We start from the raw sequence: 26223 nt of genomic DNA on the forward strand, positions 1-26223 counted from the left end.
AAGAAAGATAAAAGAGAACGTGCATTAGCTCACACCAGTTTCTTATATTATATTATTGGTTTCTTTTATTACACAAATCACTAACGTTTTTCAACAAAGAATACTGCATTATGCTGTCTTTAAAATAGAACCTCTACACTTGCCAATCCTAGTAAAAGAGGAACAGAAAAATAGAAAAAACAAAAAACTACTAAGATTTAAGAGGACTTGGACACAAATATCTCCAATAGAGAAGACCAGGTTCCAGTGAGTGCAACCACCACCCCAAAAACTAAAATGGTGGTATCAATGGCCAAACCCTTCCAGCTCAATTCGTCCTTGAACACCATCAAGTGGAACAGAGAAGGCAGCACAAAACCAAGAGCACAGCAGACACTGCTCCCGACCAGTGACAAGAAGTCTGCAAAATTTGGTACTAACAAAGCCACTAAGCTTACTAACAAAACCACCACCCATCTCAGCCACAAACAGTAGCTAGAACCACAAAATCTCCTCTCCGCAACCTCATAAACTGGGTTCATCATCAATGGGAAAGTAAAGAATAGATTCACACACAAACCAAACTGAACTAAACTGCTCAGTAATCCTCGCCCTAAGTTGGTAGTGATTATATCTTTAGTTTCTTCACCAAATGCAAAGTAACCCAGAATCCCAAATCCTCCATACAGTAGAGCAATGAATGCCATACACCCTCCCAACACTTTCCCAAACTTGTCCTTGTCTTTTGCCTCAGATTCTAATGGCAATACCATCCCAATGCCTTCAAATGCATAGACAGCTACACCTAAACCATAAAAGAAAACAGAAAACCCACCAAAAGCCTGTAAAGCAGGTTTATATTTCAAGTAGGCAACTACATCTTCCACCATCACCACACCCATAGCTCCAAGATCAACAACATCAGCAAAAATACTTAGTGGAGCCAAATGGGTTAATGTTGGAATTGAATTCAACCCCAATTGGAAAGGAAAGCAACCCCATATATACATAGCTTTAGGACTTAAGAAGCCCATAATTTTCTCATTTGATTGATGATTAAAAACATAAGCTAAGGTATGAGCTATAAAGATAAGATAACTAACACAAAACCCAGCTTGTGCAAGAACAATCATAGCATCAACAGAGAAACGACCAATAGGACCACAAACAGCAAAACCCAGATCACCAAAAGAAGCAATCTTAGAGAAACCTTCATAAGATTCAAGCTTTCTGCGAGTATAGACAAGTAACATCATACAATAATATGTGAGGAAGGCAACAGAGAAAAGCATGAGAGAACCCATAATCCATCCAGTCTTCTTAAAAGTATAAGGAAGGCCAAGAACACCAGCTCCGACTATAGCAATAAAGACATTAGCAAAGGTCTTAAATTGAGAAGAACGTGGAGGTTTTTTGCCAAGAAGTGGTGTGTCTTCTCTTGGTAGAGATGGTACTTTAAGCACATGAGATGATGAACTTGCTTCTTTATCAAATCCCATGATTTCTTTCAAGGATTGTTCTCTGCTTTGTGTAATTTTGGATTACGCAGAGAGAATTAAGAATTGGGTTTTGATCAATTTCAGGGAAGTTTTTAGCAAAAAGATGGATATTTTGGAAAGGACGAGATAAAAAAGAAGAATTATTGAACTGAGATTGAAAGACAGGTGTTGTTTCTTAAAACAGGAAGAAGATTGCTGGGTTTTCTAATCACAACTGGAAAAGATTTAATGAAGCAAGAAAGAAAAGCTCCTGCAATAAGCCAAATGTAAATTGACATCACCTGTGTTCTCTTGCCACCCCATTTAAAGAACAATAATCAGATGAGAGATAAAGAAAACGACAGAGACCAAAAAGATCCGAGACAAAATATTTTCCTTTAGAAGGATTAAAAAATTGGTATTTTTTGTAAAAGAGAAAGCATAAAACTTGGAAAACCAGGAGAAAATTACATAATAATATGTGATTCCAATTTGGCCGCCCTAAAAAGTAGACACATAACAACTTGCAATTTGATTTTGATTTCAAACATGTTGCATCAGAAATTTAAATTTAAAAAGTAATTAGTTATTTATTAGCTAATAAATCTTTAATTATTGATTATAAATTTAATAATTTAAAATTATTAGTTTCCATAAAAAATAGACGAATTTTCTTTTTAAAGAATATTCAATGCTACATCTAATATAAATATCATATGTATAATTAATATTGCCTAGGACCAGTTGACATGAAAACTTGTCGACAAGGGAATTGCTCCATGGATTTTCATTTTGCAAGGACTCCTTTTTTTAAGTGTTAATCATTTTAATAGTAAGTCCTACAAAAGAAGAATTTGCAGTTACATGTCCTTAATAGAATTAAGCATTTTACTTGGATAGTTCTTTAGATTATTGTTGCCAACTGTGACTAAACTGAAGGAGCAGTTCCCATAAAAATTTTCCCCCTAGGGGATATTAATTTATTGGAAAAATATCAGAAATATATATGTATATACATTTTTATTAAATTTATAGTATTTTTTATTTTTTATTTTTATTGTGTTAAAATATAAAAAATATGATCTTTTAATTTTTCTTATTCATAATCATAATTTTAGTTAATTTTTAATTTCTTAAAATTATTTTTAAGTAAGACAATTGAAATACATCAGAAAATAATTGAAAATTTTCTCTGTGAATTTGAAAACAAAAAGAGAAAAATAATACTTTATTAAAAGTTAATATAGTAAAAATAATATTTTTAAAATATTTCTTAATTAATGCAGTATCAAACTATTCAGACCATATAATTACAAACCTACAAGTTTAAGCAATTCGACTTAAGTGATTTATAAATGGCTGTAATTTTTGGTCTTGCTCTTGGACCTAACTTTTATATTTGATGTTGAAACTTTTAATCTCTTTTATTCTAGTAATATTTTTCTATTTATATTTTAATCTTGTTAATTGAATAATTATTAAAATAAATTAAAGAATTTTTAGATTAATTTAAATTATTTAAAATTAAGCCACTTAAACCAAGTGAATTAATTCATTTATTTTAAAATTATTAGATAATTTAAAAAATTAGAAAATATAAAATAAATTAAAAATAAATAATTAAGGATAATTTGTTTAATTTGATCTTTTATTTTTTTATTCAAATTAGATCAAAATATGTTTTATTTGTTTAAATTATTTATTTTACTTATTTAGATTAAATCATAAATATTTTTTTATTTATATATAATTTTGTTTGTTATTAATTAACATATTAATTAGCATGTTGTATTATGATTTCATATTCATTACTTATTATCGTTTAACGCGTTGTACGATTGTTATAATTATTTTAATTATAAATAATACTAGATTAAATTTATATATATAATTAAATAAAATTTTTAATATGCTATAATAATTTATAATATATTTTAAAAATAATAAATAAAATAATTTTAATATTTTTTAATTTTTTATATTTTAGAATTTTATTAATATAATAGTATAAAAATATAATAAATTAATAAAAATTAAATTATATAAACTTATTTTATATATTAATAACAAATGCGCCAAAAAAATTTTATATATTAAATTTTTTTATTAGAATAGATACATTATTATATTTTATTTATTTATATGTACTAAAATATATATTATATATATATATATAATATTTATTAAATATAATATCTTATAATAATTAAATTTTTTATATTTAAATATTCATTACCTATTAATTTAATATTCATTACGGTTAATATTTATGTTTATGTTATTTTAATATTTATATCTATTTTTATATTTAAATCACTTCTTAAATAATTTTTTAATTTATTTTATTTTTTAAAAATGATTAAAAAAATCACATTTTTTCTTAAAAATAATTTATTATTTTTTCTTTACTTTTCTCTAATTTTTTGAAAATCACATTTTTTTCTTACTTATTTTTTTATTTTATTAATAAAAAGTAACTAAGAAATAAGATAAAAATATTGTAAATATATGCATATTCTTAAAATAAATTAATAATAATTTAATGAGGAGTTATATAAAAGTATTATTGTTGAAAATGTCTTAAGCAGAGGGTGAGAGTGAACACCTGTAAAAATATAAAGTTAATAATGAAAATTGTGGGTAATTCCCATAATTATTATTTTTGAATGGGACATAAATGGTTCGCCCTTATGAATATGCCATCTGGAATAAAAGATAAAGTGGCTAATCATCCCATTCCTACGTACTACGCCACGTGATCATCATTTCTCATCACCCGTACACTTCACGACTCCTATTATGAGTTATGTGGGTACGTGTCCAACTCCCCAGACAACACTTCCAAACAAACCAACGGCTGATCTTCACTTGTACTGTTCTCCAACAAATATTCTCGACCAATTTAATTATGTTTATTTGTTTATTAAATTAATAAATAAATAATTAAATATTAGATTTAAGCGAACAATGATGCCACGTATTAATATAGACAATTAGCCAACTAAATGATAACTTATTCCTACTAATAATAATAATTAAAAAAAAAGGACAACTTATCACGGCACTATAGTATGTTTATAGAACTACATTAAAAAAAATACTTTAATATTATATAAAAAGAATATCTTCGATATCCTCTTTTTATATATATATATATATATATATATAGAAGCCCTTCTGTTATTTAGTTCTCACAGAAAATATTAGAGTGAAAAGAGTGAGTAAGAGAGAGAGAAATCTTGTAACTCCTCTTGTAAGTCTATATTCTTCTTGTTTCAAAGTTTTACAAAGTTGTATGTTTATTTAAAGCTTTCAAAGATTGTTTATATGTTTATGTTCAAAGCCTGTTATTATCAATAAAGCATTCAAAGTTTATTTCTTTGTCTATCTTCTTCTTTCCTGTTTCTTTCATCAAGCGTATGCTCTGTGCTTGCCTCTTAAGAGGATCCTGCACATCAGAAACTTGCTGATTGTTTCACATTCAAATTTATTTTCAGATCTATAAGTTTATAAATTTGGAAATGATTCTGCAAGAGCATCTAAAGCTCCCACAGGCTGTGAAAGCGTGAGTCTGGTTACCAACGCCACGAACTTAGATCTAAATCTTCACTGTTTATTATTTCCTTCTATTTCCTAGATCTCGTTCTAATTTGTATTTTCTAGATCTCGTGGGCGCCACAAATTAGACACTGTAAATATAATTATTTTTAAAAAAATAGTGTGTCGGAGTGGTATTTAATTGATTGACTTTTTATAATAAAGAGTTAATTTATATAAGCATTGAAATACTCTTAGAGATGTTATTTAAAAATTTAAATTTTTAAATATTAAAACAGAACAGAAAAGAAACGACACTTGCTGATATAACTAAGGGCTGCTGGCCTGTCTTTGTAATTGTTGCCTAACAAGTGAAATATATAAACTAGATTCACTTTTAATTTAGGAGATCTCCCAATTGCATAAAGCATGATTTCGCCAATAACCATATTGAAATCAAGAGCAGAAGTCTAGTGATTGCTATAAATAATAATTAAAATTCCCACTTTCCCATGTCGTCATCTCTAGTGGATGTAGGGGTCTTTCCCACTCGTCTAACTCACCTATCTTGAAAATTGAAAATAACAGGGCAAACTGAGTCGAGGTGCATTCATGAAAAATGTTAGCTTTCCCATAATTGTTGTGTTGTCTTGTGTTACCCATCACCCTCCATGCCTGACCAATGCCTTTGCCGCAAATTGGAAAACAACACCTTATCCCTTCTCTAGTCTTGGCCATGTGAATGTGATATATATATATATATATATATATATATATTTTATCCATTAGATTTAAAAAATCTGGTGCATGTGCAAACAGCAAGAAGACTAACAAAACAAAATCATCAAGATTTCTACTTTTCCAAATATCTCATCCACCTCCATTGTTCTTCTCAAGAATTCTAATTAATTCAGGCAAGACATGGATAATGAACTGTAGATCTCTAGATATGCATATCAGCAGCAGACAAAAATTATAACACATTGACCCCATTTGATCTATACTTTTAAATTTCTTATTTGTAATTGATAAGTCACAAGTGCTTTTTCAATGTTTTCTCTGGTCCACACCAGAAAGTTCTATAAGCTCTTTGTGCCTTTAAACCCACAGAAAGTATATCAACAGAATGGTCCATATTTGATAACATCATCAAAAATCTAAATTTCTTGGATTCAACCTCAGGCATAAAAATTCAGACTTTTGGATGTCAAGAAACCCAAGAAATCAGTATGTTGAATCCTTATTTGATTGTCAATTAAGTCAATAAAACAATGTGCTATAAAAGCAATTACCATTAGTCAATGATTCAAGGCTTGATAATCCATTCCAATTGTTTATTTACATGGAATACGTTCTTGTTTTCCAACCAGATTATTTCTTTACTAAGACGAATAAGCAATGAATTCCAAGTGGAAGAGTCAGGAGTAATACCTTTCTCTATCATTTGGTTGAAGATGCTTAAAGCCTTCTGAAAGTTCCCCTTTCTACAAAGAGCATCAATTAGAGGACTATAAGTTCCTCTATCAGGCACGCAACCTCTCCCAACCATGTCATCAAGGAGTTTCAAAGCACTCTCATCTTTTCCCTGCCCACAGAATCCATGAATAAGAGCATTAAATCCAGATGCAACAAGAAAGTAACCATGACCAACCATTTCATTCATCAGCTCAAATGCTTCGCGCAGATTCCCTTCCTGACAAAATCCATGCACTAAGCAGTCATAAACGAGAATGTTTGGAGTTCCACCTTCATTAATCATCTGATCGAAAACCATCTTTGCATTCTTGACAGCACCCTTCTCACAGAAGCCTAATATTCTCAAGCTCCTATCAACAGCTCTAGGAAATAATTTTTCCATCTTCATTAAAAATTCAAGTGCTTCATCCCACATATTTTTCTTATATAGGCCATATAGAACACTATTATATGGACTAATCCTACCACCAGAACCTCCTTTAGATTCCTCCATCAGTTCCAGGATCTTAAGCCCTTCTTCTATCCTCCCCCCAAAAAACAGACCCTTGATTAATGTATCATAAGTATCGAAATTCCAACTGATCCCATCTGTTTTCATATCATTAAACATATCAAGTGCCATGTCAAACATCCCAGAATCACAGAAACCAGAGATCAATATATTGTAAGTCTCTACATTAGGAAGACATCCCTTTCTCTCCATCTCTTTCAAGAAACGATGGGCAACTTTTATTTTTCCTAATCTACAAAATCCCCTTAACAAGGTGTTATAAGCCACAACATCCACTAAACCACCCTTACACTCTACTCTCTCTAACATCTCAACGGCCTCAGTTACACGGCCCGCATTGCAAAGAATTTCCACCACCTTAGTCATTGTAACAACATCAGGCACAAATCCTAAACTGAAACTTTTCTCTAGCAAGACAAGAGCTTGAACTAAATTTTCTTCTTTACAGTAAGCAGCTATCAAAACATTGAAAGTCACATCATTAGGCTCTTCTATCTCATCCATCAAACTCCTTGCTCTACCAACTTTCCCATTCTTGCATAATGCATGAAGAAGAGTATTATAAACAACAGCATTGGGCTTTACACCTCTAGATTTCATAACCTGTAATAACCTAAACCCATCTCCAATTCTATTAGTCAGGCAAAGACCTTTCATTAAAATCGCAAAAGTATAATCATCACCTTGAACACCACTCCCCATCATTTGCTTTCTATAGAACTCTCTAGCAACATCAATATCTACCTTAACAAGAACATCAAGAATTGAGTTAAAAATTTTCAAAGATGGGTTCTTGCCAAACTTAGAAATCAAGTCAAGAACTTTGATAACATGTGGGATCATTCGAGCTCGACCCAGACCACGAATGACAGTTAGGAAAATTTCCTCATCTGGTGGAGAGCCAATTGCGTGGGGCATTTCATCAAGCAGTTGGTATACAGTGTCGAAACGATGGAAAGCACAAAGCTTTTGTATTAAAGCTCGGTAGGTGGACTGGGAGTGAGTGAACTTGGGGAGGTTTGAAGCCCATTTGAAAGTTTGGAGAGCTTTGGTTGCTGAATTTTGGTCTAAAATTAAATGGGCAATGTGTTGATGAGATGGAACAGAAAGAGATGGTGTTGACGATGATGAATAGCGCCTGAACTGGAAAATGTCAAGTAATTTAGAAGCAGTTGCTTTGAGTTTTAAAGGAGGAAAGAGCTTGGGCATTGATTGGAGCAGCAAGTTACTAACGGTTTTGACACTGCTTTTGTTCTGCTTTGTTATAATGTCAAAATTGCAGCACCAAGCATAATCTTAAGTTAGTAGAACCTTCTACTTGAGTATGTGTTTTGGGCTTAAAGAAGAAGGTTGATTGGTTTACATAGAATAAGCAGTTATTGATTTTTCTTCCAAAGCAAACCATATTATTAATTTTTAGTGCATTCTATCTATTTCATGGCATTTTTTTTGACAATCTTGATGGTAAAAGCAAGCCCCTTTTCTTTGGCCTTCATAACCCTGAAGAGTTGGAATTATATACTATTGAACATATTCAGTTGAAATGAAAATTTCTTACTTAAGGATCTTATCTTCTGCTTATTTTATTTATTGTATGAATGGATCAATTTAGATATTCGTTACTGATATATCTCTTTAGAATCAATCTAGATCCATCTAAATGTTGTGAAATGTTCCTGAAAGAGCCGCCATAGCAATATTCCCAAAATCGTTTATATCTTCTTGCAGAAGAACAGAGCAAACATGATCATGTATTCTAATAGACTGCTGCTGATTGATTAACATGAGGTGTCAAGGAATTACCATTCTTCTTAACAAATACAAGAGGTGATGAAAAGGGAATTCCGCTGACTGTATAAAAACCTGATGCATGCACAAAAAGTCTATTGATTAAAGATTATTTGAACTGAGGTTCTTTTTGCACAATTGCAATCCTTGCATTTAAAAATCAATGCTTAAGATAATTTCAGTCAAATAATTGAATGAACTCATCAATAAGGATGCTAACAGGCAAATAGTCCATTGATCATTTCATTTAAATTATATACCATTAAACAAGAGACTGCCTTAGAAGAGTTGTGCATAAATATAACATAAGTTATTTCATTTGGTCTTTATTTCTAGTTTCACGGTCGGAGAAGGGAAAAAACAAGCTAACTAGTCAGTCTCATCCTCTTGGGAATTAATCCAGGTTTAATCCATCAAACATATGACAAAAGAATTGCAGTAAAGCTGGACTGCTTTTCACAACAGGCAGGGAATACTCAAAGATTTGCTAAGAAATCAGTGACTGTTGAATATCATTACAGTTGCAAGTAAGAAGTTAAGAGAACAGCAAAGAAATAAATCCGTTCCCAACTCAATATCCAATCTCACCAGGTCTACACATTCCTTGTTTGCACCATACTAGATGGTAAGACATGTTCTGCAATAATATTAAAACCGGAATGCATATTTAAACATAAAAACTTCAGTCATTTAGCTTTAACACCTTAACTTTCAAATTAACCTACTAAACACATAAACAAATGAACTCGATTTCTATAACCTCTTAAACACCTTTGATTTTTAGTTTAACCTAATAAACACCTGAATTTTATTATTTATAATGTTTAAACACCTAAGTGCAGTACATATGGACGCGTTGAATAAGAGCCGTATATCAGAAAGTGTTCAAATATCACAAAAAACAAGGTAAAGTGTCTTTTAAGTTATATTCAAGGTTAAGGTGTTAAAATGACCAAATGGCTAAAGTTCAGATTGTCCAAATATGCATTTGGCATATTAAAACATGTCAAAAACCATCGCAGCAATAGTCTGCTAGAGGCACGAGCGAACTTATCAATTGGGTACCTCAAAAGAGAATGGTTTTGGCTAGAGATGCATATTATCGAATTCCAAATGAATCAGTCTTAACAAACTAAATTCAAATATAGCTTAAGATCCAAGATCCATCCATCATTTCAACAAAAATGAAATGAAAATAAACACCTAAACTCCAAAACTTACAACATTATCAGCAGCAAGAGTAACTTCATGGGAGGCTGCTCCTAATAATATGCCACCATCACCACCAGTTCATTACAGGGTAATGATTCCATTTTTACCAAAAGGCAGAGCTAGAATCTTACTATTATCTATTCTTCACCTAAGATACCATTACACAAACACAAAATTTCCAGCAACTGCACTGAACTTTATTCACCAAAACAAAATGTTGCACTAATTAACAACAAAACCTCCATCAGTTATGCATAAAACAGCTCCCTTTCTTAGCATAGTTTAGCATTGAAACCAAAACCATCAAAATCCAGTACAACATTCAACCAAAACCCAAAAACATTACCTCTTTGAAAACCCTAAGACTGTTTTTTTATTTATTCACTAGTCTAAATCCTTAACAACCTTGATACCCATAGCATTAGCAGTACCGATAACAGATTTGGAAATAGATTCAAGTGACATATATTGACAATAAGGATCTGATTGTTTCACCTTCGCTATCTCATATACATGTTTCAATGTCACTGTCGATGCCACCACATGTCCCGGTCGGCTACTACCCGATTCGATTCCCGCTGCTTTCTTTAAGTACCACGTCACTGACGGCGACTTCACGGTGAATTCAAAGGTGTTGTCTTTAAATGCCGTTATTGTAACGGCCATTGGTGTGTCTGGTTTGTATTTTTGAGTTCGTGCATTAAAGTCCTTGCAGAATGCCATTAGATTTAGCCGGTATTGACCTAGTGCCGGACCCACTGGCGGTGCTGGCCGTGCACCACCGGCTGGGACGGTTAGACGGATTGTTGCTGCTACTGGTCGCCGTGTTAGGATCTCTTTTAAGGTTGCCATTTTTCAGGGTTTATTGGAGAAAGAAGGAATGATTTCGATGATGCTGTTAGGGTTTATTTGATTGGAATTAAATTAAGGCAAAAGGCACAGACTTTGAACTTTCGCTCGAATTTCAATTGTATACCTAATATTTATAGGGTCTCATTTAGGTCTTAACATTTGAATAACAGTTCAATTAAATCCCTCCCGCTGCATCCGTTAAATTGTCCTTAGCTTAAGGGATTTAATTGAATTGTTTTTCAAACATTAAGGATATGTTTACAATTTGGGTAAAAGTTCAAGTGCCTAACCGTATTTTTTTACTTTTTAATTTACTCTTAAAATTTTATTCTATCTATTATTTTATTCCTATTCCAATTTCTATATTCTTAAACTTTTATATATTTTGTTGTATTATAACTGATTCAAATAATATTCAGTATATTTTTATACATTTTTTTTTTATGGAGAAAGCTCAAGATTTCACTGTTACTGTACTGTGATGCATTTATTAACAATACCTGACATGTAATGTGAAAATGAAATTGCATAAACAGTTGAATTTTCATATGTTTTTTGGACTGATACTCTTATTATGGGTTCTTGCTTGCAAAAAAGCAGGCCAAGTTACAGGCCATGTATCAAATTTGGAAAGTTAGTGCTGATGAAATTTTACTCTGGCAACTCATATTCAAGAAAACAAATATTTTCTGCCCCTGAAATATTACAAACACTCTTTCTTCATTTTAGTTTCTCCTACAAAGCTAAATCTACTCTCAGAACTAGGGTGTCAATGTCACTCTCATACATTATTTGCAGAAACAGACATTTTTATCTTGCGGATTTCCATGTGCAGAACCAAATCAAGAGCTCAACTCACATGGCACTAATATGACTGCAATTTAATCAGCACTACAAAATTTTAAAGATGCCAATTAACACTTCAAAAATTCAGCCTCACTCGAAGTAGCTCAAATATACAGGATGTTTTAGGTTGAAGGAATCTGCATTTTCCAACTGCATCAAGTAGCAGATTAGCTTTGTTTGCCTTGGAAATGTGAGCAGTTCTTGTTCATACATTATTCAAGACTCCCTTTAGACGGTCCAGCCCTTCTGCTGATATACTCCTTCTTCTATGGGATCTAGGCATTTCAATCTTCGGAGGTGGTTCAGGAGAGAAACAGATGACCACGACTGTCAGGTTGTCACACGTGTTGCGTTGGAGTGCCTCCTGGACAAGTGCTTTCGAGCACTTTTCAGGATCATTGTGGCTCATGAGTTCCTTCCTCACAATCGTAACTGCACACTGACTGCTCATCACATCCCACAAACCATCACAACCTATTATCAAGAATTCATCTTCTTCTGTCAGGTTAATTTCCTCCAACTCTGGCTCAGCGCTCAAGGGGCTTTTAGAACCTTTAGATCCCTTAATGTGCCAATCTCCAAGAGCACGAGCCACTGCTAACTGGCCATTAAGGTAACCATCATATATCACACCTCCTAGTCTCTCAATTCTTAGTCTCTCAGACGTGCAGCTAGGTTTGTGGTCTTTCGATAGCTCAATTGCTCTTCCTCTTTTGCCCAACACAGCTCTAGAATCACCAGCATTGGCGATCAACATGGTCCTACAAAAGTGCAGATAAAACAAATAATTGCAGCAACAAAGAACCACTAAAACTAAATAATAAACTTCATGAATACAGCTTTAGTCACTAATAGCAAAATGCTAAGAGTAGTTCTACAAGCAAATTAACATGGAGACAAACCATAAATGCTGAACAGTTTCTCACCTTCCCAAGATAAGAACAGTTAAAGCAGTAGTGCCAGAGGAACTATCAACAGATTTAGCATCAGCAAGTGCATGATCAGCCCTCACAAAAGCACTCTTGATTGCCTTTTTTGTGCTAGATGGAAACTGGGAATCTTCAACTATATAATTAAGAATGTTCTTTTTGGTAAATGATGCTGCATCAATTCCACCATGTCCATCAAAGACCTGAAGAAATAAACTGAAATTCAGTGCAGCACCATAATGAATGATTCACAAGGCAATAATAAATTGAAAATTATATATTGGTGGTCTTCGTCACTTGGCTCATCCTCAAACAGGAACAACTTGCTTCTGCAGTAAAGCTCAATGTAGTAGATAAACCAAACAATTGTCACATTTAAATGGCTCATGTCATAAGTGGGTAGTAGATAAACCAAACAATTGTCACATTTAAATGGCTCATGTCATAAGTGGGAATAGCATGAACTCAAAATGAATTTTTTCTTTGAAACAATTGAAGCATCCTAGTCCAACTGTAACATACACACCCCATAAAATGCACCAGGAGCAGGGCAGTCTACAACTGTAGGAAGATGTTTAGGTAGATTGTCCACACATATGTATTCATCCTCCATGTACTGCTTCGGTCCTTTCTCAGAACAGCTTCCTGAGCGAAATATTGGTAGAAATCCAGAATTCTCAGTTGATGGGGACTTCAAGCTGATGATCCCTATATCTAATTCCTAGACAAATGATAATTGTATGATAATTAGATTCCATATTTTGCTTGTATTGAGGCATACAATCTTATGTACCGAGCTGATAAAAACTATGAGCCTGGAAACTAAGTTGCAGTTAAAAACTGCAGCATGCAATATAGTGTGATTCCTATTCTGGGACATAATTTTTAACACATCATGAAGACAATTGTGCCTGCAATAAACAAAAAATTTGATTCATAGGATACATCCCTGAATTGCCTTCTTTGTGAAATTGACAATTTTGAAACATAGGCTAGAATTATGATGCATTAGTTTATAGGAGTAAAATTGATATCTGCATACTGCTAGTAACATCATCCAGCCAGATCATAATTCATGAAAAACAAGGTACAGATGTAATGGAAACAAAATCAACTAAAGACTGAATTAATCCAAATTCAATAAAAGCAAAAAGAAATAGAGACAAAGAATGAACTCACAGGATCTATAAAAAATGCAGTACTGCTGCAATGGCGCATACAAGAGAGGTTTCTTGGAGGTTTGCCAGTTTTTGACTGGCTTAAATTCTCAGAATTGTCATCATTTTCATCCTCCATAACTGGCAACCTGCCCTTACTAACACTGCAACCACCATCCCATCCTTGTGTCTGAGGTGAAACATCAGTTCCAGGAGCCATTTTCCAATTGCTTAATCCATCCTCAAACAATACAAAACCAACCCATAAAAGAAAAATGCTATGCTAAACATAAACAACTGCAATTTGCTGGACACAGCCATCAATCAAAGGCAAACCATTTTAAAGATAAATCCTAAGGTCCCAATAGACAGCAAAAACTAGCTGTCACCTAACTGTTGCAAGCCCAAAGCACTGGATCCAAGACTCAACTGTAAAAAAAATAAAAAATAAAAAATAAAAAATAAAAAAAGACAGGGAAGACACTGACTAACCAGTTCTTTCCCAACCAAGAAAATTACACCTCTCCATTTCTCGAACGAAACAAACACATTCCTGAAATTGCTCCTTCAAATCAAGATTAAGAATGAAAACCCAGATCAAAAGACATTCCAAAAGGACAAGAAATCAAAAAATAGAAAGACCAAAGCGATGCAGGTGAAAGAAAGAGAGAAGAGGGTTAAAGGTTAAAACCATAGAATAGTAGTAGGGAAGGGAGGACCGTAGAGAAGAAAGAGAAAGTTAATAGTATGTGGTTGAGTGAGTGGAGGTTCCTGGTTTACCGGTCTCCAATGTAGGAATCGTAAAGGAGATGGGGTACTGACACGTGGTGGTGTACAGACAAATGGTAGACTTTGCATTTCTGTGTTAGTTAATTAGTTAGTTGATCCGCGTATTTGAATAATCTATACAAATAAAGGGGAAAATTGCTTTTTTTGCTATCAAATCTTTGGATTTTAGACCTTGTCTCCTATTGGTATTAATATTTTGATTTTTCATTTTAATACTAATATTTTGGTTTTTCATTTTAATACTAATATTTTTATTTTTATATGCTAAGAAGCTATTGGAGCATCAGGAAACCACACTAGTAGGAAAGGCTGTGTTTATACTATCTTTTCTCGTCTCTTGAGCATACTCTTATCTCCATGTGTTTGGTTTCTTGAGCCACTTTATGGCACTTCTTATTTAGTAGAGGAGTTGTATTTATTGTTCTGTTCCTACCTTTTTTTTTTACATATTGGGTTGTGTGGAAGGTGAAAAAGTTCAACATTTATGGAGGACATTTCAAATATGGAGGACTATGCCATGCAAGACATCATTAAAAAAACGGAGAATCTTCATTGTTCAGAACCTATTCTCTATCTTCACTTTGAAACCTCCATGGATAAGAGTCTCTATGAGAAGCTGCTAGTGGGCAAAGTTCTAACCTTTAAGAACCTTCCTGTCACTTTAGTTAAATCTATCCTCGCGAAAATATGGAAGCTTTCGGGAGATTTTCTGATTCAAAGGCAAAAGCAAAGCTTATTCATTTTTTGAGTTTCGATCGCCCAAGGATAACCAATGAGTGATAGATGGAGCACCCTGGTCAATAGCCAACTCCCTCATGATCCTGGTTCAGTGGCCTTCAGACACACCTCTTGACTGGTTCAGTTTTAAGCATTACTTTTATGGGTTGAGGTTCATAACTTGGCTCCTAATGAGGTTAATCTTCAAAATGCCAAATAGATAGCCAAGTTTGTTAAGAGAATTTATTTCCATGGATAAGCCTTAAAGTAGGATTAACTATCATGATATGCTTCTATTGAGAGTTAACATGGACATTGAAGAGGCACTATCATTGAGTTTTTATAATGATTGAAGTAGGAAGCATATGGATTTCCATGAGTCATATTGGATCCCATTCAGGTATAAGTGTCTACCAGAGTTTTGTTTTCTTTTTAGGAAGATTGGTCAGTGTACAAATGTGTCCTGATCAAGAGGAGGAAGGTCACAGACAAATTCTGAAATCTAGCAAGTTTCATTATGGTGCATGGTAGAGGAGTAAGGTGAGTCCGGGGTCTTTCCAAGAACCTAGATAAGGAAGAATTGATGAGCTGGATGAACGCACGAGGAAAATGAGAAGTGGCACTCAACCTCGACAAACCTAGGAGGCCTCTAACTTGAAATCCATAGAAAATGAAATGATGGCTATGGTTGCTCATCAGCAGGGACTTGAGGCAGACCCTCATAAGCATTAGGGGTTAGGAGACACAGTGCTCCAGAAAGCTCGAAGAGCAATAAAGAGTGGCGGCGGAATATTATTGTGGCAATTCAACCTTTATGTTTTGCAAGGGATTTCTATAAGCGGGGCTCAATCAAAATTAATAAAGTAGAAGAAGGAGTAAGGAAGACAGTCAAATCAATTGAATGCAGCGGGCAGGTCGATACTGAGGTGGACCTAAAAGGAAAAGAGGTTGTGAGCCCATCATCCTCTTCTTCCAATTCAAGCCTAAAGGAAGTTGAGTTCTTAATGACGGAGGAGGCCCAAATTGGGTTCTATTCTTTTTAATGCTTCTCCATCAAAAGGCTTGGGCTTAGGTGTCAATAAGACTTATAATTTCAAGAAGATAAAAAAGCTTAACCCTTAGTTGCAGGCCATGAGAAGTGTTCTCGAATGGATGGTAGGAGAGCCTTTATCTATTGGAGCTTTAAGACCTGTAGGGGCTAAGCTGGATGGCTGTAGGGAAAATGAATATTTGATTACTATTAAAGGAGGAGACTCTTCGGACTTAATGTCAATTGGCATAGTAAAGAAGCGAAGGTTGAAACAGTTAGCAAGATAATAAGAATCCATTTGAATAGTGGAAATTTCTGAAGGCGTTAGAAGCCAAGCTAATGGTCAAACTCAGTAAAATGGAGAAGTAGAAGGCCAACGTAGCATTTTTACGGAAACAACTCCTGAGGGCGTTGGTGGCTCGCTAAAACCCACCAAAGGACCATGTGTCTTTTAAGCTGGAACTGTTAGGGATTGGGGTCTCCCTTGACAATTTGAGCTCTTAAAGAGCTCATTTTGAAGCACAGACCCCGGGATGGTGTTTTTGATGGAGGTAAAACAGAGGGTAGGGTGCCTGGATAGGAGAAGAGAAAGATGGGTTTTGCTAATAGCTACTATCAAGAGGCTAGGGGGAGAGCTGGGGAGCTTGCTCTTTGGTGGGAGGATGGCATCTAAATTCATACTCTCACAAACTGATAATTTCTTTCATATTCTTTATAGTGATGTTGTTGGACATGGTTCTTTTGTATCTTTTATTTATGGTAGCCCCTACAAAGAAAGTAGACAACATGTCCGCAATCTTATTTATAACTTCAAGCCTGCCACTAGAGATCCTTGGCTACTATAATCTAGTATAAGCAAAATAACCAGATTCTCAAATTGAAGGATTCTCGGGGATGCTGGATCGAAGATAAAATTCTATTAAAGGATTTGGTAATTTCTTTCTTCCAAAATCTATATTCTGCAGAAGTTTATGAGGTAGAACCCATTATCCATCATGTGCAGCACTGTGTTCCAGAATTCTTAACCAAGTGTTAACAGCACAAGTTTTTGACTTGGAAATTCGAACAGCTGTGTTTAGCCTTAGGGGTTTTAAAGGCCCAGGACCTTATGGGTTTCAAGGAATCTTTTACCAGAAGAATTGGCATTTGGTAGGTCTGCAAGTGTGTGCAGTAATTAGACTTTTTTCGATAGGGGGTTCCTCTTAAAAGTGTAGAATAAGACTAACATCACTTACTTTAATCCCTAAAAAGCCTTATCCGAAATCTATTACCCAATTCAGACCTATTGGGCTTTGTAACTTCAATTACAAGATAATTGCTAAGATTTTGGTCTCGTGGCTCAAGCCTTGGCTCCCCAAATTGATAAGTTCTTTTCAATATGCCTTCATCCAAGGAAAGCACATAGCTGACAGCATTTTGGTGGCTCGTGAGGTCTTTCACAGTTTAAGAACCAATCCCTGCAAGGGCTACCAGAGCATGGCCATCAAACTGGATATGCACAAGGCCTACATCATGGTGACTTGGAGTTTTCTTGAAAAGGTCCTCATCAAGATGGGTTTTACTGCTCAAGTAATACATATGATCATGCAGTGTGTCTCTACTGTGATGTATAATGTTATTTTAAATGGTTCCCCATCTCCGTTTTTTCAGACCTTCCAAGTGGCTTAGGCAGGGAGACCCTCTCCCTCCATACCTTTTCCTCTTTATTTCCAATGCATTATCTTATGTTTTCCAAGCTGTTATTGACAAGGAGATTCTAAAAGGTCTTAAGCTTAATCGAAGGTGCTTTCCCCTTTCACATCTCCTTTTTGTGGATGATACCTTAGTATTAGGGCAGGCTACTGTTAGAGAAGCAAGGAACATCATTGAAATTTTGCATCAATACAATAAGGCTTCGAATCAAGTCATTAATGTTCATAAATCCTCTGTATTCTTTAGTAAAGTTGTCCCTGAAGAGACAAAGGCTCGCATATAAGAAGTTCTGAATATGAAAATAATGGATGTTTTTGAGAAATATCTGGGGTTGCCCACCATTTAGGGAACATCCAAATCTAGAGCTTTCCGTTTCTTGGAAGAAAGACTTGTTTCTAAAGCTCAGAATTGGAAAATGAGTTTTTTTATCATATGCTAGAAGAGAAATCATGGTGTATTCCAGCTTATATAATAAGTTGTTTCAGATTCTCAAAGGTCGTCTATAGGAGGCTTAATAGTTGTTTATCTTCTTTCTGATGGGGTTATAAAATTGGAGAAAGAACTCTTCATTTGAAATGATGAGAGATCCTTACTAGATTAAAATTTAAAAGGGGGCTTGGCTTCAGAGGTATGAACATGTTCAACTAGGCTCTTCTTAGTAAACAAGCCCAGAAGTTGGTGACCGAGCCATCTGGATTGTGGCCTCAAATTATGAAGGCTCTTTATTTCTCATCAACCTCCTTTTGGACAGCATCTAAAGGTGGCAGACTCCCATGTGTCACGTGAGTTTTGTTTTATCTCCAAAACTTTGCCCACGTGCGGCCTAGCTTGCTTGATTTCTCCGAAATTCAAGATAGCTAGTCAGCCTACCCTTGATTGCCAAACCCGGCAGAATGATAGCAAATACGCTAGCGGAAGTATATTCACGAAAGTGGCACAAAGAGACGCAAGAGTTGTGGAAGTGTATACTTGTATTGATTAATTCACACTAAAGCTACTTACAATGAGCACACTTTCTCTCTCTACAAGCTCTCTTCTTTCATATATCACACACCTTACAAATGGTACAAGGAAGGGGTATTTATAGCGTTTTTCCCCCTTAACATGGCCGTGTTCGGTCGTGTTGGGAACACGGTTGGGAACATGGCCGTGCTCAAGGCCGTGTTGGGAACACGGTCTGGGGTAAATAGCCGTGTTACCTACTGTGGCCGTGTTTCCCGAAGCTTCTAGGCCTTTCGCATTTTTATTCAACCAACACGGGCGTGTTCGTGGGCGTGTTGGTCAACACGGCAGTGTTGTTCAACACGGCCGTGTTATGCCTTCCCTGCTAGGCTGCGAGGCGGGCGTGACATTCTCCCCACTCAATCCGCAACGCCCCGCTGCTCCTCGTAAGCTTTAATTTTCTTCTCAAATTGCCACAAGTCACGAATTGGCTCCCATTGCCTCACTCTCGGGGAGTCCCTTCCACTTGACTAGAAACTCCGTCATAGGAGGTTGATTGAATTTGTGGCACCTTACGGTGGGAGATGATGTAGTCCACTTCTTTGTCATCGAGCCCGCACATTCAAAGGAGCTCTCGTAGACTTGCCTCGGCTTGGGTCATCATGATCCTCCTTGTAGGGCTTCAACAGGCTTACGTGGAAAACAGGATGGATCTTGATGCCTTGGGAAGTTCAACCTTGTCGCCACCTTTCCCACCCGTTTAATAATGGGAAAGGCCCATCATACCTTCTTGGAGCCCCGATGAAGTCCGTCGGCTTTCCCATGCAGGTATAGCTTGACGAGCACTTTATCCCCTTCTTGAAACTCCATTGGTCTCTCTTCCTGTCCGCCCCACTTCTTCATCCGCTTAGATGCCTTTTCCAAGTAGGCTCGTGCGACATCGGCTTGCTCCTTCCATTCCTTCGCAAGCTTAAAGGCGGGTGGACTACGGCTTGACCAGTCTAGGGCAAGAGTGCTCGGCGTGTAGGGTTGCTGGCCCGTAACTATCTCAAACGGACTTTTGCCGGTAGACTCACTCTTTTGCAAGTTATAAGAGAATTGGGCAACATCAAGCAACTTCGCCCAATCTCGTTGATTGGCACTCACGTAGTGCCTCAAATAAAGTTCCAGAAGTGCATTGATCCTCTCCGTTTGCCCATCCGTCTGGGGGTGCATACTCGTAGAGAACCCCGAGGTCGGTGCTAATAGCTCCGTCCAAAACCGACCCGTGAAGCGAGTGTCCCGATCGCTCACTATGGATTTTGGCACACCCCAATATTTTACCACATGTTTCATAAACAGGCGGGCAGCTTCTTCGGCGGTGAAGGCCTTTGGAGCTGGAATGAAGATGCCGTATTTAGAGAACCGATCCACCACCACAAAGATCCATGCACATCCTTCTGACAAAGGAAGCCCCACAATAAAATCCATGGAGACACTCTCCCATGGTCTCTCAGGAATAGAAAGTGGCTCTAGTAGACCACCCGGGGCTTGTTGCTCCATCTTGTCCTGTTGGCACACAAGACAAGTCCTCACATAGGCCTCCACATCCTCCCTCATGCGAGGCCAATAGTAGGCATTCTCCACAAGTGCCATCGTCCGTTGAATGCCGGGATGACCTGCCCACTTGCTGTCGTGGCACTCTTTAAGGATTTCCTTCCTTAGATTATCATGGAGCGGCACATATAATCTCCTTCTTTTTGTGTAAAGCAAGTCTCCTTCCAGCCAAAACCTTCGAGTCTTACCTTCTCGAATAAGAGCAAAGAAATTCTTGGCCATTGGATCATGCTTTAGCCCCTCCTTGATGCGCTCCGCCAAGTTGCATGCAGGACGGCTTATTTCGGCTAGCTCCCCCTTCCTGCTTAGGGCGTCGGCAACAAGGTTTGCTCTTCCTGGCTTATACTCCATGACATAGTCAAATTCCGCAAGGAAGTCTTGCCACCTAGCTTGTTTTGGTGTGAGCTTCTTCTGTGTTTGGAAGTAGCTAGTGGCGACATTGTCGGTTTTGACAACAAACTTGCTCCCGAGCAAGTAGTGCCTCCAAGTCCGCAAGCAATGGACTATCGCGGTCATCTCTTTTTCTTGCACCGTATACCTCCTTTCGGTGTCATTCAATTTCCGGCTTTCAAAGGCTATCGGATGCCCTTCTTGCATGAGTACTCCACCAATAGCAAAATCAAAAGCATCCGTGTGGATCTCGAACGCCTTTGTATAGTCGGGGAGTGCTAAGACCGGCTCCTCCATAATCGCCTTCTTTAGCCCCTCGAAGGCTTCTTGGCACTTTGTAGACCAGTCCCAGGCACGACCCTTCTTTAGTAAATCTGTTAAGGGAGTGGCAATGGAAGAATAACCCTTAATGAACCTCCTGTAGTAGTTCACCAATCCAAGGAAAGACCTCAACTCCGTCACCTTGGCCGGCGGTTCCCAATCCTGGATGGCCTTCACCTTTGAACCGTCCATCCTCAACTTCCCATTGCCAACGACATGCCCAAGGAACGCCACTTCTCGTTGGGCAAACAAGCATTTCTCCCTTTTAACGTAGAGCTCGTTAACCCGCAAGGCTTTGAACACTAGCCTTAAATGCTCTACGTGCTCCTCCAGCGTGTTGCTGTACACAACAATATCGTCTAGATAAACAACAACAAATTGATCAAGGTAAGGAGCAAGTACCTCGTTCATCAATGTGCAGAATGTGGCCGGCGCATTTGTGAGGCCAAAGGGCATGACAAGGAATTCATATGATCCATATCTCGTCATGCACGCCGTCTTTGGCTCATGTCCTTCGGAGATGCGTACACGATAGTACGGTAAATCCAACTTGGTAAACCATTTAGCACCACCAAGTTGATCAAAGATGTCCGCAATGTTAGGAATCGGGTACTTATTCTTGATTGTAATCTTGTTCAGCGCTCGGTAGTCAATGCATAACCGAAGAGACCCATCATGCTTCTTCTGGAACAACACCGGCGCACCATACGGAGCTTTGGACGGCCTTATATAGCCTGCATCAAGCAGCTCCTTAAGTTGCCTCCTTAATTCCTCCAGCTCAGGAGGCGCCATACGGTAGGGGGCAAAGGCGGGTGGTTTGGCTCCCGATTCCAGCTCGATCTCGTGGTCCACTTCTCGGCGTGGAGGAAGTTTCTTCGGCAGTTCTGGCGGCATAACATCTTTAAACTCATCAAGCACGCCTCGGATAGGGCTTGGAAGTGTAGGTTCATCAACATGGGTACCTTCTTCCACTTTAAGGGTTGCTAGAAAGGTTGGCTCCTTCCTTTTTACCCCTTTTGAGAGCTGTATGGCCGACACCATCTTATCTTGACTTAACTCCCTTTTTATTGGCACAACACAAGGTTGGCCATTCTCCATTATGCACATGGTGTTGGCGTAAGGAACCAAGAATGCCTTCACCATGTCGAGGAAGTCCATACCAAGATAAAACCGTTGATCATCAATAGGAGCAATTGTGATATCGACCTTACCTTGCCATTGGCCTATTCGGATGTTAGTTCCTCTCGCAACGCCAATGATAGGTAATCTCTTTGCGTTCACCCCTTTAATGAAGCCCTTTTCCTTCTTGTAAGGCAGCTTAATAGAGTCAGCCACCTCTTTCGCCATGTATACCGTGTCAGCTCCAGTGTCCACCATGGCTTGAATACTCCTGCCTCCGATATTGGTCTCCACGTACATTCGTCCACGAGGCTTTTGCTCCACTTTGGCTTGGATAGCATTGAGAAGTCGAAGGGAAGCAAGTCTTCGCTCTTCTTCTTGCCTTTCCTCTTCGGTGATCACTAGCGCTCCAAGCTTTCCTCGCTTTGGACAATCATACGCCCGATGAGGTCCGTCGCATATGAAGCAGGCAAGCTTTCTCGGGGAAGAACTACGCCTGTCTTCCTTCTTCCACTTGCCCTTATCTTTATATGAAGCCTTACCATCCTTGGTGGAAGATTTTCCCCTATCTCCACCACCTTTGTCACCTCCTTCGTATTTCTTTACTTTTGGCTTAAACGAGTCCTTCCTCTTCAACTCTATCAAGGACTCAGCAACCGCCATCGCGGTGGCAAGGTCCTGCACACCCCGCCTTTCTAGCTCCAACTGAGCCCACCGAGATAACCCATCAATGAAGGCATGAAAAGCTTCCTTTTCCCCCAAATCGGGAATCTCCAACATCAATTCGGAGAACTCCTTCACATATTCCCGAATATGACCATCTCTATGTTGGAGACGTCGAAGCTTTGACCTCGCCTCCTTCTCGGCATTGTCGGGATAGAATTGCTTCTTAAGCTCCCGAACAAAATCTTCCCAAGTATTAATGGTGCAGAGGCCCTTTTTCACATCCTCGCACCTCCGTCTCCACCAGACGGTAGCAATATCACACAAGTAGAGAGATACGGACTTTACCTTAGTGGTGTCGTCCACGATGCCCACTGCCTCAAAGTATCCCTCCAAGTTCCACAGGAAGTTGTCGATCTCCCTCGCATTCCTCGCCCCACCGTAGGCTTTTGGTTTAGGAGCATCGACCTTGTGGACCGTCACTGCTTGCGCTCCCCCACTCTTTGCCAACGCGGTCTTGCACAAATTAAGCTCCACCTCGAGCTTATCGACCTTCTCTAGGCATTGGACAAGCAACTTCTTGAGAGCCTCATTGTCCCTTGATAAATTGTCGGCGAGAACATTCAAGGCACCTTGCATCTCCTCGCGAAGCTCTCCGTCGTCCCCCTTGGACTCTAGCTTCTCGATGCGTAGGTCCATGTCTTCGATTTTATCCCCCCAATCGGACATGGTAGTCTCCACCTTGACTAGCCTTTCCTCCATCGCGCCAATCACATCGCGGGACTTATCCCTCCAGCCCTTTCCGCTATCCTTTCCTCCTTCCCTTGGAGTAGGAGGAGCGGTAGAAGTAGATTGCTCACCAACCTTGGCCATTATCTCGTGCAAGAATTCTCCCAAAGAATTTATCCGCGCTATACTTCCAACTATGGCGTGATACTAACCTGCTCTGTCTCGAACTTGGCTTTGTCTCGAACCTGCTCTGATACCAACTGTCACGTGAGTTTTGTTTTATCTCCAAAACTTTGCCCACGTGCGGCCTAGCTTGCTTGATTTCCCCGAAATTCAAGATAGCTAGTCAGCCTACCCTTGATTGCCAAACCCGGCAGAATGATAGCAAATACGCTAGCGGAAGTATATTCACGAAAGTGGCACAAAGAGACGCAAGAGTTGTGGAAGTGTATACTTGTATTGATTAATTCACACTAAAGCTACTTACAATGAGCACACTTTCTCTCTCTACAAGCTCTCTTCTTTCATATATCACACACCTTACAAATGGTACAAGGAAGGGGTATTTATAGCGTTTTTCCCCCTGTCCGCCAACATGGCCGTGTTCCTGGTCGTGTTGGGAACACGGTTGGGAACATGGCCGTGCTCAAGGCCGTGTTGGGAACACGGTCTGGGGTAAATAGCCGTGTTACCTACTGTGGCCGTGTTTCCCGAAGCTTCTAGGCCTTTCGCATTTTTATTCAACCAACACGGGCGTGTCCGTGGGCGTGTTGGTCAACACGGGCAGTGTTGTTCAACACGGGCAGTGTTGTTCAACACGGGCCGTGTTGTACAGCCTTCCCTTGCTAGCTGCGAGGCGGGGCGTGACACATGGGGTTGGTCCAGCATCTTATCAGTTAGGGAAGCTTTAAGAGAGGGCTTCAGATTTCACCTAGGAGGAGGAAATGGATTATCAATATGGGAGGAACCTTGGCTCCCAAACCTACTGGAATTTAGGATCTAGTCGAACCAGCCTCCAGGATATAATATGCTCTATGTTGCACAACTGATTACCCCTTCAGGGCAATGGAACTTAGCATTTATGCATAGACTTCTAAGCCTAGTTGAAGTGGAAGCAATCTCAAAAATTCCTATAGGCCCCCAGGATATTCCTAATTCTGTTGTATGGCATTTTGATAAGAAAGGACAGTTCTCTGTGAAATCAATATATCATATCTTATGCAATAGAGTGGATAAGCTTCACAATGTTAATAGAGCTTTTAGCTCTAGCAACCCATCTCCTGCCTATTGGAAACAAATTTGGAATTCCTTTCTTACCTTGAAGATGAAGATGTTTATTTGGAGGGCATCCAGGAACTCTCTAGCTACCAAAGTCAATTTACACAGAAAGAATTTGTGCCCTTCCTTTCTCTGTGCAATCTATGGAAAATAGGAGGAACTATGGAACATACTCTCTTCTTTTGCAATCATGCTAGAGCAACCTGGCTAGCATCCAACATTGGAATGGTCCCTAACAATAATGGTTTTCCATCTTTTTCCAGGTGGTGGCAAATGACAAGAGAAGCTAGAGCCAGTCTTGATGACCACCTAATAATTAGCATTGCTTGTCTATGTTAGAGCATTTGAAAAAGTAGAAATGCAGTTATCTTCAAAGGCATCCATCCTAACCCTAATTTTTCTATCTGTAGAGCTCTCCAAATGGTGGCAGAAGTGACTGCAGCTGCCTAAGAAAGGAATCATCTTCTCACCCCAGTATCGATTGCACCACAAACACGACAATCCCGGTCCCCTCCCTCTTTTAGCTCTTTGAAATTCAATTGCAATGCTTTAATGAATCCTTATCGGGAGGAAGCTGCTATAGCCGTTGTTTGCAGGAATTTGAGGGGTTCGATGATAAATGGGTAAGCTCGTTTGGTGAAAGCATCCTCTCCACTTATGGCAAAAGCCATCGCCCTTCTGGAGGCTATCAGATTAGCGATTGCCATAAACTCCCTTCCAAGTGTTTTTGAAAGTGACTCTCTCATTTTAATTAAAGCTGTGAAAGACCCTTCTTTATGTTCCTTAAAAATAAAAGCTATTATTGGGAACATTATTTTGCTGTTAAACTCATGCCCAAACAATTCTCTCTTTTTTGTTTATAGATTTCGTAACAAAATTGCAGATTGATTCGTAAAAATAACTTTATGTTAAAAACTCCAAAGTTGTTGGGTTGCTACCCTCCCCCAACCCCGCCCCCGGTTATCTCTTCTTTTGTCTGAATGAATATGCATTTCAATTGGCTACATATACATTTATGCCTTTAAGTTTTACTATTTTGGTTATTTACATCCCTGATTTTATACTTTAATCATTTAAGAACCTAAACTTATATTTTGCATCACAATTAAACACTTGATTGTTAAACATTTTTTTGGGTGAAGTAAACATATGCTGATGTGGATTATTACTGTTAGAAAAATGATTACATTTT

General features: G+C 37.9%; 4 protein-coding genes across 7 annotated transcripts; all 4 read right to left on the reverse strand.

Moving 5' to 3' along the window:
• Nucleotides 1-8: 8 nt before the first annotated feature.
• On the reverse strand, nt 9-1819 carry LOC8281320 (amino acid transporter AVT3B). Its single transcript, XM_002521682.4, has one exon. The coding sequence runs from the start codon at nt 1476-1478 to the stop codon at nt 198-200; it is 1281 nt and encodes a 426-aa protein (XP_002521728.1). The 5' UTR covers nt 1479-1819; the 3' UTR covers nt 9-197.
• Nucleotides 1820-5444: 3625 nt separating this feature from the next.
• LOC8281321 (pentatricopeptide repeat-containing protein At2g17525, mitochondrial) lies at nt 5445-10611 on the reverse strand. 3 transcript variants are annotated; one of them, XM_002521683.4, is made up of 3 exons: nt 10477-10611; nt 6426-8844; nt 5445-5718 (listed from the first exon to the last, which is right to left on the reverse strand). In XM_002521683.4, the coding sequence occupies exons 2-3, from the start codon at nt 8188-8190 to the stop codon at nt 5708-5710; spliced, it is 1776 nt and encodes a 591-aa protein (XP_002521729.3). In that variant the 5' UTR covers nt 8191-8844; nt 10477-10611; the 3' UTR covers nt 5445-5707. The 3 variants fall into 3 exon arrangements, with proteins under 3 accessions (XP_002521729.3, XP_025013581.2, XP_015576344.2); XM_025157813.2 differs by having other exon boundaries at nt 5445-5723; XM_015720858.3 differs by lacking the exon at nt 5445-5718 and having other exon boundaries at nt 6208-8844.
• Nucleotides 10157-10921, reverse strand: LOC8281322 (54S ribosomal protein L19, mitochondrial). Its single transcript, XM_002521684.4, has one exon. The coding sequence runs from the start codon at nt 10831-10833 to the stop codon at nt 10366-10368; it is 468 nt and encodes a 155-aa protein (XP_002521730.1). The 5' UTR covers nt 10834-10921; the 3' UTR covers nt 10157-10365.
• A 553-nt stretch (nt 10922-11474) lies between these two features.
• Nucleotides 11475-14637, reverse strand: LOC8281323 (probable protein phosphatase 2C 47). 2 transcript variants are annotated; one of them, XM_002521685.4, is made up of 4 exons: nt 13788-14637; nt 13135-13329; nt 12606-12811; nt 11475-12440 (listed from the first exon to the last, which is right to left on the reverse strand). In XM_002521685.4, exons 1-4 carry the CDS (start codon nt 13983-13985, stop codon nt 11885-11887), a joined length of 1155 nt encoding a protein of 384 aa, XP_002521731.2. In that variant the 5' UTR covers nt 13986-14637; the 3' UTR covers nt 11475-11884. The 2 variants fall into 2 exon arrangements, with proteins under 2 accessions (XP_002521731.2, XP_015576374.2); XM_015720888.3 differs by lacking the exon at nt 13135-13329 and having other exon boundaries at nt 13788-14635.
• Nucleotides 14638-26223: the final 11586 nt, after the last annotated feature.

Source organism: Ricinus communis, chromosome 5, assembly GCF_019578655.1.
Source record: "Ricinus communis isolate WT05 ecotype wild-type chromosome 5, ASM1957865v1, whole genome shotgun sequence".
Classification (NCBI taxonomy): domain Eukaryota; kingdom Viridiplantae; phylum Streptophyta; class Magnoliopsida; order Malpighiales; family Euphorbiaceae; genus Ricinus; species Ricinus communis.

Bases quoted from the DNA above. Each gene is read 5' to 3' on its own strand.
- LOC8281320 (XM_002521682.4), bottom strand. From the start codon at position 1,478: ATGGGATTTGATAAAGAAGCAAGTTCATCATCTCATGTGCTTAAAGTA.
- LOC8281323 (XM_002521685.4), bottom strand. From the start codon at position 13,985: ATGGCTCCTGGAACTGATGTTTCACCTCAGACACAAGGATGGGATGGT. The intron at 12,812-13,134 runs GTGTGTATGTTA...TTATTTCTTCAG, and splicing joins CTCCTGGTGCATTTTATGGG to GTCTTTGATGGACATGGTGG. The intron at 12,441-12,605 runs GTGAGAAACTGT...GCACTTTTGTAG, and splicing joins ACTGTTCTTATCTTGGGAAG to GACCATGTTGATCGCCAATG.
- LOC8281322 (XM_002521684.4), bottom strand. From the start codon at position 10,833: ATGGCAACCTTAAAAGAGATCCTAACACGGCGACCAGTAGCAGCAACA.
- LOC8281321 (XM_015720858.3), bottom strand. From the start codon at position 8,190: ATGCCCAAGCTCTTTCCTCCTTTAAAACTCAAAGCAACTGCTTCTAAA.